This window comes from Aptenodytes patagonicus, chromosome 1, assembly GCF_965638725.1.
Source record: "Aptenodytes patagonicus chromosome 1, bAptPat1.pri.cur, whole genome shotgun sequence".
Lineage (NCBI taxonomy): Eukaryota > Metazoa > Chordata > Aves > Sphenisciformes > Spheniscidae > Aptenodytes > Aptenodytes patagonicus.
Genome location: NC_134949.1, coordinates 179,627,035 through 179,647,841, shown reverse-complemented (window position 1 = coordinate 179,647,841; position 20,807 = coordinate 179,627,035). Strand labels below are relative to the sequence as shown.

The 20,807-nt window shown below is 42.3% G+C and overlaps 1 protein-coding gene across 2 annotated transcripts in view; it reads left to right on the top strand.

Annotated features, from left to right (window-relative positions):
* The first annotated feature begins 4,820 nt into the window (after positions 1-4,820).
* SLAIN1 (SLAIN motif family member 1) overlaps positions 4,821-20,807 on the top strand; it is a 54,206-nt gene continuing 38,219 nt past the window's right edge. For both annotated transcript variants that reach the window (XM_076362397.1, XM_076362388.1), the window contains exons 1-2: positions 4,821-5,312; positions 8,539-8,678. In XM_076362397.1, coding sequence (XP_076218512.1) covers positions 4,828-5,312; positions 8,539-8,678 — 625 coding nt within the window. In that variant the 5' untranslated portion in view covers positions 4,821-4,827. The remainder of the gene's footprint in view (positions 5,313-8,538; positions 8,679-20,807) is intronic.

Genomic DNA, 20,807 nt, shown 5'->3' with positions numbered 1-20,807 from the left:
AGTTCTGTCTAGATGCATCTACAGATTAGGAGTCCCTAAGCTTAATGCAGAGACAGTATCTTTGGATACCATAAACACTGATTTTCTGGAGCAACTGAGGCTCACAGAAAATGATGACATTTTGGATTTGATCCTATAGAAAATCCATTCTAATAGTGATTACAATGTACTTCAATTTAATATTAATTTAATAAGGAAAAAGCCAGAAGGATTAATAGTAGTTTAAAAAAAGGAAATTGTATAAAAAGGAGAAAGCCAATTAGCAGGAAATTAGCAACAGCTAGGAAGTAAAAACGTTTGCAAGAGACATTGAGAATGAAGAATCTATGCTGTAACACCAGGAAAACGTTTAACTACTCAAATATTTTAGAACAAATTTCTAAATCTAACAATAACAAATTGCTAGGACCAGGTAGTATCTATGCAAAAACTCTACAGCCGCTGAAGTGTGACATTGCTGAACTTCTCACAGACATTTACCCGATCATCCAAAGCAGGCTTGGTGCCAAGCGAATTGGAAGCATCAGCTGGGACATCAGTCTTGAAAAAAACATGAAAGCTGCTCTGGGGCACTACATTTCAGTTAGTCTGATCTTCTATCAAGCCAATTTGTACAAATTATAATAAATAACAGAATATAGAGGCATCTGGACATGTATGATATATTGGAGGAGAGTCCATACAGCTTTTTTAAAGTAAGATATGCTCATGGATATATGAGTGTTTCTGAAGGAGCCAATATGCTTTTGGTTAAGCTGATTTCTTTAACTGAGTATATTTGGATTTACAAGAATTTTTTTGTCTCAGTCTTTCCCTAAGCTATCACGACATAAGAAAACATGGAGTGTTAATAAAAAGGAAACGGGTTAGAAAATTCAGTTTTCATTATGGAGGGAGACAGGAAACAATGGGAGGTTCAGCGCGACTTCTGTGGGGGCAAGGCTATATAAATTAGGGCTTGTCAGAAGCAACTGAGTTTTATAAAGTCATGAATGACAAAGAGAAGCCGAATAGAGAATGATTAATCATTCTGTCTTTCTCAGAAAACCAGAACTAAGGGACACCCAATTAAGTTACTAGGCAGCAGATTTAAAGTAGATAATAGGAAGTAGCTTTTCTTACAATACCTAATTAAATTGCGGTGCTAATTGCCACAGGGTGTTGTAGAGTCCAAATGTTTAAATGGTTTAAAAACGGGGCTCGGCAAATGTAATATTATTACACATTGGTGGCTATCAAAAATAAATGGTCCAGATGTCCCGATTCGGTGACTTCTGAAAGCTGGAGAAAATCCCTCAGTATTTTTTCTTGTTTCTGAGATATTTTCCTTAGGAAGCTACTATCAGCCTTCGTTAAAGACAGAACACTGGATTAGATGGACTTCTGCTGGCATGGTAGTGGCTCTATTTTTATAAAACCACTTTCACAGGCATTTTTCAGGCTGGAACTGTACTTTAAAATAATCTCACCAAACCTGGAGTTTACCGTCTGTGCTCTGACCTTATTGTAACACATCTTTTGTATAGCCCAGACTGGATTACTGCAATTAATTCTTTACTGGCTTGCCTGAAAGGCAGGTCCAGCCTGCAGCTATTGCAGCATAAAGCAACAGGCTTATTAACAGAGAAGAGCAGATGGGATTTGTAGACTTCCTGCTTCTTTGTTCTCTGCGTTGGGAGCCTATTAGTAACTATACTGATTCAGAAATTTCTACTATAGGATACTACGTAAGTAGCATCCCATAGTAGGCCTCTACTGATTTAGGGCACATAATTTCTCAGGTCCAGGCATAACAGGTTTCATGGGCACGTTAGGATGTTTGGGGTTGGTGTTAAACACCTTAAAAAAAGGCATGGAACCATCAGGTCTTCATTGTGGTTTGTAAAGAGCTTATGAAGTTCTGGGCTGATCAAGCTCATCAGCTGGTGTTGTGATACTGAACGGAGCTCATTAACAATTTATTAGTAATGGCAATATTGGGAGGAGAATAATTTGTGTTTAAAAACCCAAACAATTAGGTCAAATATTTTAATGACTAAGTTGTTCAAACCATCTTTGCGGAAGACTAGCAGGCCAGCATGAAGACCATGAGATAGTGTGTTCATGAACACACATTTTATCTGCCAGCACCTCTACGTGAAGCTACATTGTTAGTGAAATTACGTATTAGTGAAATTAGACGTGCATTTAAAATACAGCAACAAATACAACACAGTGAAATGCATTTTTACCCTTTACTAGATCCACCTGTCCAGGAAATGCCTGGAAAAAAGACAGGGTCTCTCACACTGACTGTCAGCATGGTAGTTGAAGCGTCCACACGTTTAAGCTGTTTTCTACCCATACTGGACGGAAATTAGGCTCAAAGCAGTCCCACTCAAGGAAAAGCCAACCTTCTGGACCATTTTCTTGGTGACGAGACGTAATGAGCCTGACCCTGCCTGTGATCAATTGCTCTGAACTGCCTGGAAAAGCTTTTGTACCATGCTAAGGCACTATGCTCAGTCCTGAGCTTTCTCTCCTCGAGAACTCAGCCCGAACAAGTCTCTGCATGCAACATTTGCATAGGCGGCACAAACAGTAGAAGGCAGCTGAAAATTTGCAACCACTTTTACTCATAACTCAGGATAAGCATTTCCACGGCGACTCTTAACATCCCGTGCCGTGATGCTACATGCTGTAGCGTGTCTCCAAATGTGTCTCCTGATGTATCTCCAAACTGGTGTCTGCATGCGATTTTTTTCTTGATGAAGTATCCTGACCACGCTGCCATGTTCCCGTTCTGGCAATTGAAAAAATCAGATACCTGTTTCCTGGGGTTTTTTTGTTGGCCCACTAAATAACTTTGCTTGCCTGGTTCAAAGACAACAAGTAATTCCTCCATTTTGAATCTGAGTATTTCCTCTGCCTTATTGCATCATCCAGCACTGACATCACTATAAACTTCTTGGCTTTTTTTCATTGTATATTACTGATGTCTAATAAACTCTATATTACATATGCTGCTAATTATCTTTTTTATCACTTTACAATCTTACTGGATTAGCATATGCATTTCTAAGAATTAAGGCGAGTACCAGTATTAGTGATAACAACCTGAGATAGATGCCTTTTGCCTGGGGCTAAACATGTAGAAACTCAATTCTTCTTTTACTTATGGGAATAAAGATTACAGCTATCTGTAGTAGTGAAAACTGGATTATATTACTCACTCTGATGACGCATGGCAGAATTGGGGCCAGATGGTTTTGACACTCTCAACATTTTTCCACTTCTTTCTTCCGAAGAGACAGAGGAGACCAAACAAAAGTTTTGGATTAAGCGCTATCTGGTTGCAATCTAGTACACTGGGGGCTACGTTTATTCTCTTCAGTGATAAAAGTTACGGTATCTGGAAGTCAGTGCTTTGTGCCGTGCTTTATCTTCCTTTCCAGCCATTCTTGTAGTACCAGTTGTTATTATTTGCACTCTAAGAGTGCTTGAAAGGCTGACAAACAATAGTGACGTTGTTCTGTGCACGTGCAGAAGAAAGTTTCCAGACTATAAACAAAAGAGAGAAAACTGTGACAGGCTGGATGATTTTAAAGTTGACTTATGCCCCGAGCGGAGAATTAGTGTCTGTGCCTCCTTCCATAAGAAACCCGAGACAGTGACGAAGCACTGTGAAGGCAGCGGTGGCTGTTACTGCTACTGCTCTGCCTAAAGCTGATGCTCAAGAATTGGGTAGCGACCGACCGATAGCTATTATTAGTTGCTGGCTGAGCAACTTACACGCTTCCTGGAGGTTTGTTCCCTATTTCATATCAGAGCTTTAGGAGACTTCAGGTCGGTAACTTGGGAGGTTGTCCCCTGTAATTGTAGCTAGGGGAAATGAACCCAACGAGGGTTGTGTGACGGCTGAGCTGCCTTGGGCAACACTGAACCTCTGCTCACCTGCCAGGCGGGAGGAAGGGACGCAAGCAATGGTTTCTTTCAATAATGGGCAATGAAGGACAATATAAAAACAGTACCATGAGTGAACGTTATTCATCTCTCTCTCAAGCAAAGACTTGAACATTACAAACCCATCTATGTATCTGGACTGTGTTAAAGGAAGTAATTTAAATACGAGGGCATCTTTCACCTCAGGGATTCTATACATAAACAATAATGTAGTTTTCTACTACGCTTGGTTCAGCCTTCTTGCTTTCACCAGCAACGTGTCTTCAAACACACATCGTTTTCCTCACTATGAATCAAAACTCCTAGAATCAGCACGTTTCAAACCCACAAACGCCTGCTTTTGGCTGAATTCGTTCCCTTCAAGCCCAACAAAGCCTCTATTTGTGATTCCCATTCCCATCACACTTTCAATCTGCATAATTATAACCCTGACACCACCAGGCTCTAATTACGCGGCTCACGAGAGGAGCGGCGTCCTGGGCCAGATCCAACCCGGGGGTGGGGTAAAGGCACCTTTGTTTAAAGACCCGCGCCGGGGCGGCCCCGCCGCCCCCAGGGGCTACCCGCGGAGGTGGCCCCCGCCGCCCTTCCCCCGGGCGGATGGCGGGGGAGCCGGGCGGCTCTTTGTTCCCGCCGTGTGCGTGTGCGCGGCGCTCCGGCTGCCGGAGTGGGAGGGGATCCCACCCGCGTCCTCGTCGCCGCTGACGGGAGGCGCAAGAGCGGCGGCGGAGAGGGGGCGGGCAGCGCAGCGCAGCGCAGGGCCGGGCCGGGCCCCCAGCGCGGCGAGCGGCGCTCCCCGGCGCTCCCGCCTCCCCGTCGCCCGCGGGGGCCGGGCGCTGCCCTCCGGCGGCGCGGCGGAGCAGGTGCCGGCGGCGGGCCGGCAGGATGGAGGCTGCCTTGCTGAAGCCGGCGATGATGGCGGAGGTGAAAGGGAGCGGCGCCGGCCCGGCCGTCAGCGCCGAACTGGAGGTGAAGAAGCTGCAGGAGCTGGTGCGGAAGCTGGAGAAGCAAAACGAGCAGCTCCGGAGCCGCGCCGCCGCCGCGGTCGCCGCCGGCCCGCCCAGCCCGCACCTGCTGCTGGCCCCGCCGCCGGCCCCCGGCGGGCTGCGCCCCGCCAGCCCCCCCTGCGCGGCGGGCGGCGGCGGGGCCGCGCCGTGCATGCCCAGCCCGGTGCCCACCCTGCTGTGCGCTGCCGCGCTGGGCCCGCCGGAGCCCCTCGCCTATTTCAAGCCCTCGCCCGGCCTGCCGGCGGCCGGCGGCGGGGGCCAGGAAGCCGGCGGCGGTCCGGGGGCGGCGGCGGCCACGGTGCTGGACGAGGTGGCGGTGCTGGAGCTGGAGGACGGCAGCTGCGGACAGGACGAGGATACATGGTACATGCGGCTCGGCCCTGCCCCGCCCCGGCTCTGCCCCCCAGACCCAGGTGTCCGTCGCCCCCGGTCCCCGGCCGGGCTGGCGGCGCCCGCCGCCTCCCGCAGCGCTCAGCCCGCTGGCGCTCTCCAGGCTCTGATTAGCATTAGCCCCCAAATCCACTTGATCTCGTTCTGCTTAAACTTAAATCTGCCTTCCCCCCAAAAAAACCCCGTGTCATCAGTGCGGTTAACCCTACGGGCGGAAGGGGGCCGTGTCCGGGAGGGGGTTCGGGTGGGGGCTTTACCCCCCATCCCGCCCAGGGGGTCGCGCCCTCGGTGGGGCATGTGTGCTCGTTTTCCCCTTTGAGGAAAATCGTCTCTCTTCAGTCTCAGGTCTCCCTAGTTTCAGCCTCCTGTTTACATAAGGAATTAAAAATAGGGGAATTGTTCCGGGAAAGCCTTTATCTGGGCAGCGCTGCCTCCCCATCATAAAATCTCTGCCCAATTGTCTCCCATTTTCAGGGATTTGGGAGGGCTTTTGTCTTTTAGACATTGATCTAAATGGTTGGTTGTGTATCTTAAGCGCCCCTGTAGCTCCAAAAGGCACGGTTGGGTGCTAGCAAATTGAATAAAGCAGAAATGAATAGTGAATGAATAAAGCAGAAAATAAAATCGACCTAGAGGAATGATTATGCTCACTTACAAACAAATAGAAGGGGAAATTACAGGCTGAAGATATAAATAATAAGTGAGCCTGGTGCTTCAAAACTTGTCTCAGTAACGTGGACGAACATCGTAGGGACACTGCTGGAATACTATGGAAATCACTGGCTGCGTAACCATGTTAAACATAATTGACGCTCAATTGTTTTAAAGTGTCAGTAATAAAATATATATTATCTGCATTTAAATAACTGTTTCAAGCGTCTGTCGAAGCTTCAGTGTAGTTTTTTATGCGGTTAGTTTTTAAATCGAGGTGAAGCTTACGTCAGCTGAGAATGAAATACTGTATAATGCAGCTGAGATGCAAGTAAACATCCTTACTTTTGGTAGCAGAGAAAGGATTTAAGAATTAATGCAAATATCATAAATATTTCTTGAATGATGGTTGTGCGTACTTTCTGGTACAAATAATACCATGCTGCAGTTCCGGAAGATTGCTTTTGAGAGTCATCAGCAAATTGTACGGACATTTTTGTCAGTGTTGTTTCATTGTGTGTACAGTTAGCCTGCGCAGGGCTGTTTTGGGGTTGTCGATCCGGACTTGAATCAAATTTTACATCGGTTCTAACCCCTAATTTTCCTTCACATTAAGGAATATCGAATTTGTTTGATCCCGTCCTGTTAAACAAAACATTTTCCCAGTTTACATTTCAGGGTGGTAGAAAGTCATCGTCATTTTAGGTGCCTTAGTAAAATTTCCTATTTGATTTGCCCCCTGGAAGCGATCCTGAATACTTTTTTTGGGGGGCCAGAACTTACCTTGATGTCACACATGTATGTGTCCACAGAAAGAATTTGGTAACAGTGATTAGTTAACTAATTTATTCCGCTAAGAGTGAGTTGGTTTAGCTGTTGAATGTTTTTAGTTCAAGGCTAAATGTTGTCCATGAAAGGTCAGCTGTGTGATGGCAGCTGCTTGGGGCTTTTTTGTAACGTCAGGCTTTAAAGCAAACTGCTATCTGGAAAGCCAAAGACATGTGCATATCCTAGTTGTTGATTAGTAATTTTAGGCCTTAAATACCTTTCCTTTTTTTTTTTTTAACTGCAGTTACAAAAAAACGTAGAATTGGCATCATTGCAGACAAGTCAAACCTCTTTTTGCTGTTCAGCTTTTTACACAAACGTCTGATCACTAGGAATTCATCAGTCAGATGTTTAGCTTTTGAAGCACCTCTGCAGGTTAACAGGAAAGCTGAAAGCTTTTTTTTTTCATTTTTCTCAGTATCATTTTTTAAATGTCTAGCCAGGCACCACAGAAAGTCAGGGGAAATGGGTCCTCTCCTCAGAGAAATTCAATAGTTGATCTCTGCTGGGATTGCCAAGAGAGGCAGCAATCGCAGTGAGGATGTTTATTCCTTGTGAGCTGGATAGAGAGTGCCGATTAACTTCACAGAAAAAAAAACAAACATTGAGCAGACACTGGAGAACAGTTGCTCTTGGGGGACTTGGGTAGCTGTTGAGCCAAAACCCTGAAGGTGAAAGGCTGCTACTTGTTAGCGGTCCTCTGAGGAGCTCAATCCTTTTTTTTTTGTTCTTGCCTTTTGCACCCGCTGTGTGCAGGCCAGATTCCTTTGCAGTCCGTGGAGTGTTTTGCTGGTGCCTGAGAATCTGCCTCTGACTGTCTGCAGCCCCATTGATCAGAAGTGGTCAGGCCAAGGAGCTGCGAGCCGTCTCCAGCGGCCAAGAATAGTTGCCTTCCCGGGAGATCTGCGCTCTCCCAGGTGACCCGGCATCTGCCTGTCCCCGCTAATCTGCAAGGGCAACAGCAGCAACACAGATCCCAGCTTCAAGAATTTCTCCATGAAATCTGCTTTGATACCTGGCTTCCTAATGCTCTTGACCATCTCATTAGTTGTCTACTCTTGTCTGAGAATAACGCATACGCGGTAGCTTTTCTTGCATTTTTTTTTTTCAGCCGGAATTGAATATCGAAATTGGATTTTCATTGTTTCTCAGCAAATGTTTTCTAATCTTTAAAACTCTGACTTGTACAACATTTGGTTCATCTGGGAGAAGATACTGTGTGTGAAAATTAAATTATAATCAGCATTCTGACAAGTTGATTAAATTGTTATAGGTAAAAGGGTGAAATAGATAACAGTGAAATTGTGATTTATATGTAAAATCAAATACTGAAATTATCTAATCTCCAGTACAGATAAATATAAAAGGGAAAACTGGTGGCATCTTTGGTGTGTGTACAGCTCCTAATGCCTTTGAACTTTGGGCAGTGCTGGAATTCAGACTGTGGTAATGATGAGGTGTAAGATTTTTGGGAAGTCTCCTTGAACTTTGATTTGACATGCCAGACCTGTAGAGTTCATATTTTGCCACCTACTTTTCTGAGGAGGGAAGAAGAAAACTAATGTAAACGCTTCTACTTCGTAATATCTTTTGTTATTAGAATATCATGTTGCAGGGCATTGCACTGTTATACATTATTAGTAGGCAGGAAATTGAGAATACAGAAGTAGACTTTTAAGTATTGCATATCTTGCTGATATTTGTGTGTATTTTGGTTAAGGTTGTACGTCTTGCCTAGCAAGACTCTCACTCCTCAAGAGAAATCACTGAGTCCTCTGCAGTGGTGCAGGCGTGTTCTGGATCATCCAAGTCCTGAGATAGAGGCTGCAAAACGTTCCCTATGCTTTAGGTTGGAACAAGGTAATCTTATTCTTTGAATTTCTTTACTAGTAAATTGGCACTTTTGGTCTGGCATTTCACTCATGTTTTGTGTTTTTCACCGTTTAGCAAGCTTTACGAATGGCAGACATGCAGTTTTTTCCTATGTATGCAAGTCTTCCTCCACTACATAAATGCTAACAATTGTTTGAATTTTTTTTTTCTGATCTTGCATTTTTTAAAGCGTTCTCCTCCTTCGTTACCCTTTTCTTCCCCTGCATAACTCATGATTTTTAAACTTGGCACTTTTCATCCGTTGCTTAAAATAGCGGACCTCTTGGCAAGAAAACTTTGATGCTATCTTTACTATCGGTATCTCTATTAAGATTTGAAAAACAGTGCTTTTGGTTTTTTGTAAAGCCAAAATTATCATGGTGCTGTACATTTTCAAAGGCCTATTTGTCCACATCTAATGTAGTATCGGGACTTTAAGTATTGGACAGACCAAGAAGAGCTGTAACTTGACTGCTAGCACTGCTTTGTTGGGCTCTCGGTAGCCTCAAGTACTGGGATCAATCTGATGGCTGTCTGGTGCCAGTGAACTTGTAGAGTTATATCTGGGTATGCTGAATTTTATTCTACATAAATATCAGCCACCATTATTCTTACTTTTTTACCATTTAGGGTCCCATTAAGATTGTAGTAAGTGTCATTGAAGAGAGTGATTAAGGTAGGAAATACTGTCTTAAGATTTATAACTCACTAGGAAAGAAGATGCAGATGAACAATATAGGAAGATGACAGGAGAAAGAAATAAAGCTAACGACAATATGAGCATGTGGTTGTATAAGCTAGCTACAGCTGTCATTAAGAGAGATTGAGCATGTACCTTTATGCTTTGGATGATATGGGTAGTTGTGAATTAGTCTTATCCAAAATCAGGCATTTAACTGAATCAGTGTCTGAAGGCATCTGTCGCTTTGCATTGACTATAAAAGATCCTGGAATGGTTATTGTCCTAGCAATATGCAGTTGAGCTCATTTGCCTAAAGTTAGGTGGACCAAACTGTGGTTCCTGTGTTGGTAATCATCCCACCTAGCTTTAGGGTGGAATTTGGCTCACGATTTGGACACCTGACTTTAGGTGTCTGTAGTGTGAGCTGGGTGTCAGTGCTTGGCAGTCAATGGGAGTTTCGTCCATAGAGTCAGAGGAATCAGGGGAGCTGCTCAGGTGACGAGGTGTAGGTGTTGGCCTTAGGATGAAGTCAATAGCTCTCTCGAGTCCACTGACAGTAATGGGTGCTTGGCACTCAACTTCCATCTGGTCACCTGAAGGTACATCTGTGTGGTGGAGGGTGTCCCAGTCTGGCACTGAATCCCAGTGTAGAGGCTCCATTGAGTTTGCCCCACGCAGTGCCATTCAAGATGTCCTCGGTTACCCTGGCTGACCTCCAGCTTCCACTCAGGATGGATATAGACCTTCCATAGGTCCTGTGCCCTATCTGCCGTTCCTGTGATGATATCTTGGTCTCCCCAAGGGCCTCTCAGATGGGCCAGCACACCTAGGTATGGGCAACTGAATCCAGTCCATAATGTGAATGTAGAAACAAGCCAGAGGAATGCATGACCTGTTTTTCCCTTACAATGTATTATTTAAATTTGATAGGCAATAAAGACGTTAGGCAAATTTATTGTTTCAAATTTAAATGACTCTATGGTTATCAGGTCAGTCTCTCTCTCTGCGGAGGTCACAGTGAGTGACGTATGTCGCATAGAGTTATGTTGACAATGAGTTGCTTTGATCCATATGTTCTACTTGTGGTGATGGGTTCATGAATTTGCTGGGCTCTGTAGAAAGTTTCTGAGAAGTTATATACCACGTATAAAAGCCATTATGGGAGCCGTATGTTGAAGGATGGAATGGACTTGTGTTTCTACTGCAGCAATTCTATGCTAAAATTGTTTTAATTAATAATTCAGTTAGACTTGATTAACTCTCGTATTTCTAAAGATTTTCTTTTATCACCTATACCTTTACAAACAATACGTAATAGCAAATGTCATATTTCTCACCCTAACTTTGTAGAAGTTGGTTTCACAATATTTATTCTTCTCCAGTTTTGAAACCAGGTGTGCGGTTGTTGTAAGAATCTAATAATTCTGTTTTAAAGTACAACAAACTTTCTGTAATCTGACTTCCCTGGGTTTTCTTTTTGCAGTCCACTCTATCATTAAGTATATGTGTATAAATACGTATACATAATTTTATCCTATTTTTAAAAGTGACTCAGTAAGAATGGCATTCTTCTTTTCTGGTACTAAAGTTTCAAACTTTGTACTTTTAAGTTGAACAGCGTTTTCCCCCTTTAGCCATGTGCCTTGAAAGGGCATTTTAAAGGGATTTTGAAATCTAGTCGTGCCTTTTCTGTTTGGCAGTGAGTCAATGGTAACACTGATGTAGTTGAGAATTATTAAATGTGTAGTCAAAAAACATTTATAATGTACCAATCTGTGATTTCTGAAATGGCTTATAGGTAGAAATCGCTTAGTAATTTTGTCCATGGTGCATTAGCCAAAAATTAACCCAGTTTAGATTGTCATAGCTCTTTAGGCACTATAGTACGCATAGAAATAAAAAGCAGTAAAAATTTATTTTTGTCTACAAAGTCAGCGTATCTGAATGAATGCACACAGAGAGAAGAGCTGTGAGCCAAAAGCAGTAAAATTTTGTCAGGCTATTTTTCTGACTTTTTACTAATTCCTGCTCTCTTCTATGATTTTTAAATCTGTGCTCGTTTATTCCTGCTCATGTAATTTTTCGTATTACATTATATCCTTGTTTTCATAAAAGTACCATTTGTTGTCTGAAATATCCCAGCATTAGGATAGCTCATACCAAGGCTAAAGGTCTGGTGAGAGACTTCTGCCAAAGCAATCCTAGGTAATGAAGTAATACAATGACTACTTGGTCTTTCAGGCTGGAGAATCACTCGAATGATGCTAGTTTCATCAACAACCTTTCACCTTGTTGTACTCACCAGCCTGTTTCTTTTCTAGTGAAAATGACTGTTTTAAGTATTTCATGGTGGAAGTAAGATTTCATTTTGGCATAAATCTTTAAGGGTATAAGCACAGTGGTGGTCTCCAGCAGGTGGTTCTTCTGTGAACTGCTGTGAGAACTTGGGCAAGCTTCTCAACGTTCCTCTGGTCTACCACTATGTAGGTAAAGCTTTTATTGGGTTTATAATGAACTAGGTTTATTACAAGCCCTATTTCTGTGGATTAGGCATGCTAGCTTTAAGGAGGATGAAAGTTAAGTATAACCTCCTGTGGTAAGATCTTTGCTTGGAATTGTTCCTATATATATATTTTTTATATATATATATATTCTAGTGTCGAGGTAAGATTTGTTTGGTTGTTTTTTTTTTTTTTCCTCTATGGCCTGACCTGGATCACTTCTTTCTTTTTGCTCTTCTTCAATCATCTTTTGTTTGAAACCTTTCTGGTTTGTTTTGTTTACAGCGGTTCTCTATCTACTGTAGGGTTAGTTCCCTCTCCCTTCGGTTTTTAATCTTGCTGTCTATTTTATTTCTTCAGATGCATTCAAATCAACAGGGCCACATCACAGTCTTAACAGTGTGGTGGAGCTTCTTCTGTATTTTCTTGGTAGTGCTTGGAGATGTTGGTATATGTCTTTTCCAACCTAAGCGAGTCTATGATTCTATGTCAGTATCAAGCCCAGTGAGCAGAGAGACGCGATGTGTAGACTTCCTAGCTGGTGCAGATGGGTATAACTCCTCTGAAATCGATGAGATGGTGTTGGTTGACACCCTGGCTGAAGATATCCTGTATAGCTTCACTTCTGTAAAATGCTCTGGAGGAGGTGGGTGGATAAACTGAGGAGTTAAGAGGCTTAGCAAGGAGTCGGTCTGTAGGAGCTCAGCTTTTATGCAGGGCTTCAAAGCGTATCTCATCCAGTTCAGCCTTCCAGACAGAAAACTCCTCTTTCTTGGAGAACATGAAGTATTGGCTAGATTCAGAGTTTGGCTTAGATGAGTTCTTATTCAGAAATGCTGCTTCAGATGTTTAAAAAGAGGAGGCAACAGAAGTTTGCAGGTTTTGCAATTGGCTGCAGTAATTTATAGTCTTAAGATTAAACTCTGCTTCATTTGTTAAAATGAATAATGTGCTTCAGGATGAATGCTGTTATGTCATCTGTGGATGATAAGGTATGTTGTGAAACAGATCCATTGTAGTTTCTCTCCAATTGCTTATGATTTCACAAAACCCAAGAATCTCATCAGTGAAATTTTAGCTTTTATTGTGCTGGATCTCAGTATCACATGTCAGTTCAGTTGGATATCCAGACATATAACATCCAGAAGAAAAACTGGGGGGGAAGATTTAATTTCACAGTACTGTATTCTTTTTACCTGTAAAAATAATCTTACAGCTGGTAGGGCCCCAGGCAGAAGGTTTTTACGTGGATGTGAAACTTGCTGCTTACACAGAAAGAGGTCAGGTTCTGTCCCATTCTCCTAATTCACTTCCCCCTCCCAAGGGTTCATAGTGAAGTCATTTAGTTTGGAGTCTTTATGATATAAAATACATTTCATCAACTAAGAATTGCTGTCATAGGGAACTTTTAAACTGTAGTCTGTTAACAGCAGAAGCAAACAGAAAATACTGTCAATGGACAAAAGCTTTTATTTTGTATGCTTCAGCTGGATCCAGTGCTGCACCCAGTGCAGGGTGGGATTTTTTATTATTCTAAAATAGGTTTAAGTTTATTTGCTGTCCATTGATGCATCTGAGATGTATGTTCTAGCGCTCAGGACTGGATTAATAAAATTTAATACAGCTTTCTCATCCTTATTTTTCATATGTAATGGAGATTAAAGTTTTATGTAAAACACTTTTGGGGTAGCAAATGATAACGTGCCGAAGCTTGCACATTGTTGTTAAATAACAACATTTATAAAGCTCTAGAAGGAATGAAAGAAGTGGCATGACTGATTCGGTTCCTTTCCGTATATGTTTCTGATACTAAAAGGCGATGAGCAACAGTAATTCCTATCAGCATCTGAGCATCTTTCAGGGAATGTGACATCTCGGAGGACAGGATGCATAGCAGTCTTTTGCTGTAGTACAAGCTTAGTGCTCAGAGCGCACGTATACATGCACAGGAGTTATTTCCTATTAGATTTCATTTATTTGACGTAACCTGTTGTAACAGCTGCATAATTCCAAGTAGTTCTTAGACGTTTTGCAAATGCTGATATCACTGGATTTTCTAACACAGCTGCTGAGGATGATTTGTATATTTCAATTGGGAAAAACTCTGTTTTGATACTCTGTTTAGAAGTGTGTGCTTGCATTTCAGATAGAATATTTCTCTCTAGCACTGGAACATTTCTATTCTGCCAGTACACCTCAAGATAGAAGTGTTTGGTTGAAAACCCTTATGGCAACAAATGCGTAGAAGATCAAGACGCTTCACTTCTTATTCATTTCACAGATATCCCTTGCCTTTTTCATATGCCTCCTAGATATGACTTCTACTTTTTATTAAATTATAATATGCATACTGTTTAAGAGTTTCATATTTGGGGATTGATTGTTGTACAGCTCATAATTAAATATTTTCTTAGAATTGATTTCTGGTTGTCATGATACTTACAGGAAGATGCTGAATTCTGAGGTCTGTGTAAAGGTTGGTAGAGAGGTGGTATTGGATCTTACCTCAGTTGAGAAGATATCCATCCCATTTTAGAATATGCGCTCTATTAATCCACACCAGCTACTGAGCTGGGATTATGAGCTCATCATGAGTGGTTAAACAGCTAGAAACACTGTAAAATTTAGTGTGAGGATTTCAGTAAGCTTATTTAAAATAAGAATAATATGCTTGCAATATAGGCTCAAAGTCTGTAATGCAGTGTATGTCTAAAACCAATAGTAGTAGCATCAACCCTGACAGTTACACTAAAAATACGGGCACAATTAGTGTTATCCAGCAGAATACTAATCACTGGTTTTGTTTCCAAAGTGCACAACTACTTTCCTGGATAGAAATGTCCTGGTTTTGGCTGGGATAGAGTTAATTTTCTTCCTCGTAGCTGGTACAGTGCTGTGTTTTGGATTTAGGATGAGAATAATGTTGATAACACACCGATGGTTTAGTTGTTGCTAAGTAGTGCTTACGCTAGTCAAGGACTTTTCAGCTTCCCGTGCTCTGCCAGCGAGAAGCTGGGAGGGGGCACAGCCAGGACAGCTGACCCAAACTGGCCAAAGGGATATTCCATGCCATATGACGTCATGCTCAGTACATAAACTGGGGGGAGTTGGCCGGGGGGGCAGTGACCGCTGCTCGGGAACTGGCTGGGCATCGGTCGGTGGGTGGTGAGCAATTGCATTGTGCATCACTTATTTTGTATATTCTTTTATCAGTATTATTATTATTCTTTTCCCTTCCTTTTCTGTCCTATTAAACTGTCTTTATCTCAACCCATGAATTTTACTTTTTTTTTCCCTCCCCGATTCTCTCCCCCATCCCACTGGGGCTGGGGGAGTGAGCAAACGGCTGTGTGGTGTTTAGCTGCCTGCCGGGATAAACCACAACAGGAATTAAAAAGAAACCTAGGTTTTATTAATGGACCTGGGGGCACTTGACAGCTTATCTGCTGAAGATATTTTTCTATGGAAAAGAGGATCTTTTCAAAACGGGGCTGTCCTGGAAGCTGTCATTTCATTTTTGCTCCTGCTAGTCTGTGTCTTGCTCATTGTTTCCTAGTCCCCAAGTTATTGTTATAGCTTTTGTCTTACATGCTGACTTTCTTTCACTGCCTATTTTTGATGTCTGCAGAAGAGAGCTGGGAATAACATTTCAGAATGTAGACAAGCCTTCTCCATGTGGTATGTAGAGATAGCACTGCTTCTTTACTAAAATGTTGTTTACTTCTGTATTTTCACTTTCAGGGAGCGCTTTGGTTCTTGTCTTCATAGCATTGCATCTTTTGGGAAGCTTTTCTTCAGACAGTTTTATGCCATGACCCCTAAGTATCTTTTTGTTGGTTACTTCTGGGATGTAGTCCACAGTCCTGCAATATGCTATACAGTCTTTCTCCTTGGCAGCTGACCTCGCGTTTTAATACATTAGAAAGAAGTTGATTATCTGCAGTTGCTTTACCAAGTGTTCCACATCCAGCGTATCTGTGTTCATATTGTGTGGAGATAAAACATTTACACCAGTAATTTGCTTTTACCTAGGGATCGTGCAAAGGTTCTTGTAATACAATAAAACTTCTTTGACTCTACCTGATAATGAAATGTAGTCAGTAAGCTCTCATCTGAATACTTGTGAGGCCTGGGCATTCACAGATTTCCTTGATCTTTTTTATGTTGCAAGGCAGAGGATAAGTTAGTATGAATGAAAGAGACATAGGAGTTTATAAAAATCAAATTCCCAAGTCTTTTATATAATTTTCTCTCATGAACCTCCCCTAAAATGTGATTTTCTTAATTTTACTTCTAGATGGAATATATTTGTAAAATTTGTAATTACAGAAAATGTTTTCTTGTGGAATATTCACTTTTTGGGGGGTTACATTCAAAAAGTCTTTGAATGTGGCTTGATCAAACACTGTAATTCAATACTTAATTAAATGAGAAGACCGAGGGAGAAAAGTAGTATAAGTCTGCCTGCAAGAGTAAAAATCACTTTTCTCAGCAAAAAGAAAAGCTGAAACCTAGGTAATTCTTGTTTTGAAAAGCATTTACAGCAGTTTAAAGATGACATTTTTGCTAATTTTAAAGAATCGTAAGAAAATAAGTCACAAAATAGACTTCAACATGTTCTTGAATATTTTATTTTATGATTGAAGTATTTGGCTATGAGATGTTACGGAAAACTGATATGGGGTAACAATTGATTTTAAAGTGACATTGAGCTGATAGCTTAGGCATTATTTATTTATTTTGTTGTTTCATTTATTTTATTGTTCTACCACAATTAAAAAGTCATGTAAACTGAGACACGAGGTGAATTTGGACCACCATTACCACTTCTACAATGTACCTGAAAACTGGTTCTACCCATCTAGCTGAGCTGAGATTGTACCCACCTTCTAACACCAGAGAAATCTGTATGGTAACACCATTTTGGGATAGCTTTTTCTTGAAAGTAGAAGCATGGAAGTACAGCTGATGCCTGAACATACTCAACCCTCTGTGCTCCGCTGCTGCAGAGGGGCATTGCAAATTCTAACTTGGAACAAGTAAGTTTTCCCACATTTGGAAAGAAAGCCAGCTTCTTTTGTATTAATTTGTCTTCATTATGTAGTACCGATATTGATCTTGCTACCTGTGCTATATTAATTCAGGATGAGAAGACTTGTACCTGGAAGTGCACATTTCTAAAATGGTCACACATAGAGGTAGAGGTGGCTAACTTTGAACATGTCCTCATGTAGTCAGATAAATTCCAGTATGAGAGTTGATGAGTTGTATCCTCTGCTGCACAGGAGAGAAGATCAGTTAATTTCTCTTCTCACTTAGCTTTGTCTGCAGCTTCTGGAGGACAGATTGTTTCTGATTAAGTAGGTTAAGCATTAGTAACTTGCTTGTGTAATTGTTGGTACTAAAAGTTATGATTAATTTAATCTAACTTCAGTAATTAAAGTTAGATAGCTGGAAAAAGCTAGTTGTCCATTGACTCTGAAGAAGCCAACGGGCAATTCATCCAACTTGTCTCACTCCATTCTTAGGCAATTGTCTGAACTGAGTCTGGAGATACTCATTTCTCTCCACTAATTAGAAAAAAAATTGGGTAGTACTTAACATTGGAAGGAATTAGATGACAATATTCCTTTATACTTTTAACAAGCCTTGAATATCCTCTGCATTTTGCAAGAATAGTCCTGATGCCTTTCATTCAGAGATGGTTTCTCATTGTCTCCTATTTCTTTGCTCATGGCACTTCAGACCTTGCTCATAATCATTTGTTTAGATGCCTAAGTTCATTCTCCAGAATGGGGACAAGCAGAACACTTGAGGGTTTTTTGTGTGTTTTCACATACTTGTAGCTGATCTGAATCTTTCTGTGATAGTTAAGCACAACATTTTTGTGCCAGAGTCCATACACTGGTGAAGTAGTTGGTGTAAATGCTATAGTATGTGTCTGCTAGTCTTAACTGAGATACATGGGGTATCGCTTTGTGTTGCATCTGAATCACAGGGGAAAATCTGGGTGATTGAAACCCCCTGGAAAGATTTTTTTTTTTTGCGTCTCTGTTACCAGAGCCAGACATAGAGCTGTTTCTGTTGAATCTGACTGTAAGTACCTTGTCCTTGGGTCTCAGGCATTTATTATGTCAATTCATAGAACATATTATGGCCCAGATTTATTCCACCTAATTTTAAGCATGTGTCTAGTATACCTAATTTAATAGCACAGTCACTTTGGCCATGATTCATTTATCTTAAAGGTGCTAAGTGTAATTTGACATGCTCTTGGGTCCTTGAGGTATCTAGATGGGTCAGATGGGTATGATACAGGAGCTGCACAACAACCTCACTCATCTGAACCATCTGGAGCACCTCAAATGTCATTACATTCTCGTTTTAGACAACTGAATCATGCCCCTGCTGTTTTGTGCTGAAGAGTAGGCTCTGCTCCAGACTGTAGGTATTTAAATGAAGCTGTCTAAACATATGAGGTATGTTTAGAGTGGCCAAATTCAGTAGACTTCAAGACGCAAGGGAATGCACCAGTCCATTTCTCCAGAGCTGAAGTTGTTGGAGTCTCAGACCCAGGAGACTCCTCGTCTCCAGTCCACTAGATGTGAGGCTGCTGCACTTCCCCATTCCAGGTCCAGCCAGTTGTAAGGCTGAGCCTTGCTGGCAGATCTCACACCCACACTCGTACATGCACGCCCCATGTACCTGCCCAGACCTACGGTCCCTCAAGTATCAGACCCCAGACCCCCACTCTCAGGTAGCTGACCGCTAGACCTGTTGTCCCTGTGGTATCCATCCCCCAAACCTCCAGTCCTATCCACTGGCTAGTCTGACTTGATGTTTGCTGGCATCTCACCTGCACACTCATATAGACCTCTGTTAGCTGTCCTAGACTGAAAGTCCCTCCAGTGTCAAGCCTTGTAGACCTGTAGTTGCTTGACAGCGGGTTACCAGATCTTGTGTGCTGCTCACTGGCTAGCGTGGTTTGAAGTTTGCTGGAGTCTCATACACAGGGCACAGAGGGCACCCTTTGCATAGAGAAATAGTTAGGAGAAGAGTTCAATAAGAAGTAGAAAGAGACTGATCAGGTGCAGGGCTGGCTCAGACCAGTGGGCTGACCAGCAGCTTGTTTCCACGTGGCCAGTGCCTCTCACCCCCCTTCTCTTCATTTCCCATGCATATTCCTTACCCATTCGTTGTGATTCCCCCCCCTTTCTTTGTCCTTGTCTCCTCCTGAATAAGCAACCTGTTCCTAATTCCTTTTGCCCATTGTTCCTGATTTTGCTACATCTATACCCGGATTTGGTATTTCTGGTGCTGTTACCTAAGTCATCTCAGCTTTACATGGTGTTACAGATGGGGTTACCGAGACACTGCTGACCTTGCAGGACTCTGCCCCCAAAGGTCCTTGATGCTCCCCTTCAGCTGCCTGTGATGTTCAGCTGTTTCTCATGGAACCCCCCTCAACCCCACGTGAGACCCGGCCATCCCTTGTGGTGCTGTTGGTCACTTTTGGCAGCTTCACAGCCTGTTCTTGTTATGTTGAACAACGTCTCGTGTCCGGTCCTGTAGTTCCTCATGTTGTGTCCAGTTACCTTCACCTCCGGCCAGGGAGGACAGGCTATCTCCTGGCATACCTTCACACAAACAGTATTTAAATTCCCATTATAGCCAACAGAAAGACAGGGCTAGGTTTGGTTGTCTATATGCACGGCACTGATGCCTTTGAAATGCCCTGACCAGTTGTCTAACAGAAGTCTGTTATGGGTGCAGGGAAGGATTTTGTGACCTGTAGTGTGTGGGTGATAGCAACTTAGTCATCTGTTGTGTTGTTGCCTGCAAATGCAGAGGACTGTGCTCAGCATCCTAACATCTTAAGGTCCTTTCTTCCTAGAAGTCCACCATGTCCCTCAAGTAGCTCTGTGAAACACTAGCAAACCTTCTCAACGTTCTTTGTTCTGCTTCCCAACCCACAGGAAAGACAGGGGAGAGAGCGATTTGTAGGCCAGCACGGACTAAGACAAGATGGAGTGGTGGAGGGAATCATTGCTTCACCCTGTTCCTTCGTAGTGTCCACCAGTTTTCTTTTTTGTCATTTCTGCATCATGTGTTGCAGTCATATAGCCAAGGTTAAGAGTGCCTCATGGTTATTTCTTAACGTCTTGTGAAACACTGGGTGTGAAATACTTCACTGTAATCACAAATGGATCTTTATTTATAAATAAAAAAATAAATTTCAGTTTGTAAGTAGGCACATATGTTCTTGTTGTGTTGGCCTTAGTCCAGAAAACTTTTTGTTATTTTTGACCTATGTGGGTGCTGGTAAATCTGAGATAATTACTTGGAAGAAACAAATTGTTTTTAAGGAATAGTTTGAAGAAACATCTCAACCTTTGTTGTTCAAGCCCATTTCTGCTTACTGTGGACATGACTGGTTTTGGTGGTGGAAATGCTTAAAAGATACTGTAGAGTGCCTTTTACCCTGAAAAGTAAGACTTGGGCAGAAGGATGTTGCAGCAGCGTAATAATTGTATTGATGGTACTTTTCCAACTTTTGTGCTTTGACTCTTGTCCTTTGTGCTTCTCATGCTTTCCCTGTTGTACTGTACTCTTGGTTGATAATGTTACACTCCTCTCTCCTTATCTGTCAACTTATACCTACGTTACTTGTTTGCGAGGAGCAAGGATTGCCTCTTTGTTAAATCTTGTGTAGTTCTCACTGCAGTGTAGGTACCTCTGGGAGGTACTCACAAGGCAAAGTTTACTTAGGGAGTCTCTCTCGAGGTGTCTGAAATCACCCCAGAGGAGCCTGAATTTAGGAACGTGCTCTGAGTTAGTGCCAAGAGGAGTCAGTCTTTCTCTAGGGAGTCTGAAGAGACTAGTGTCTCTAGGCTAAAAATTGTCATTGCAGAAGCCCTGACCCCCATGACAGTA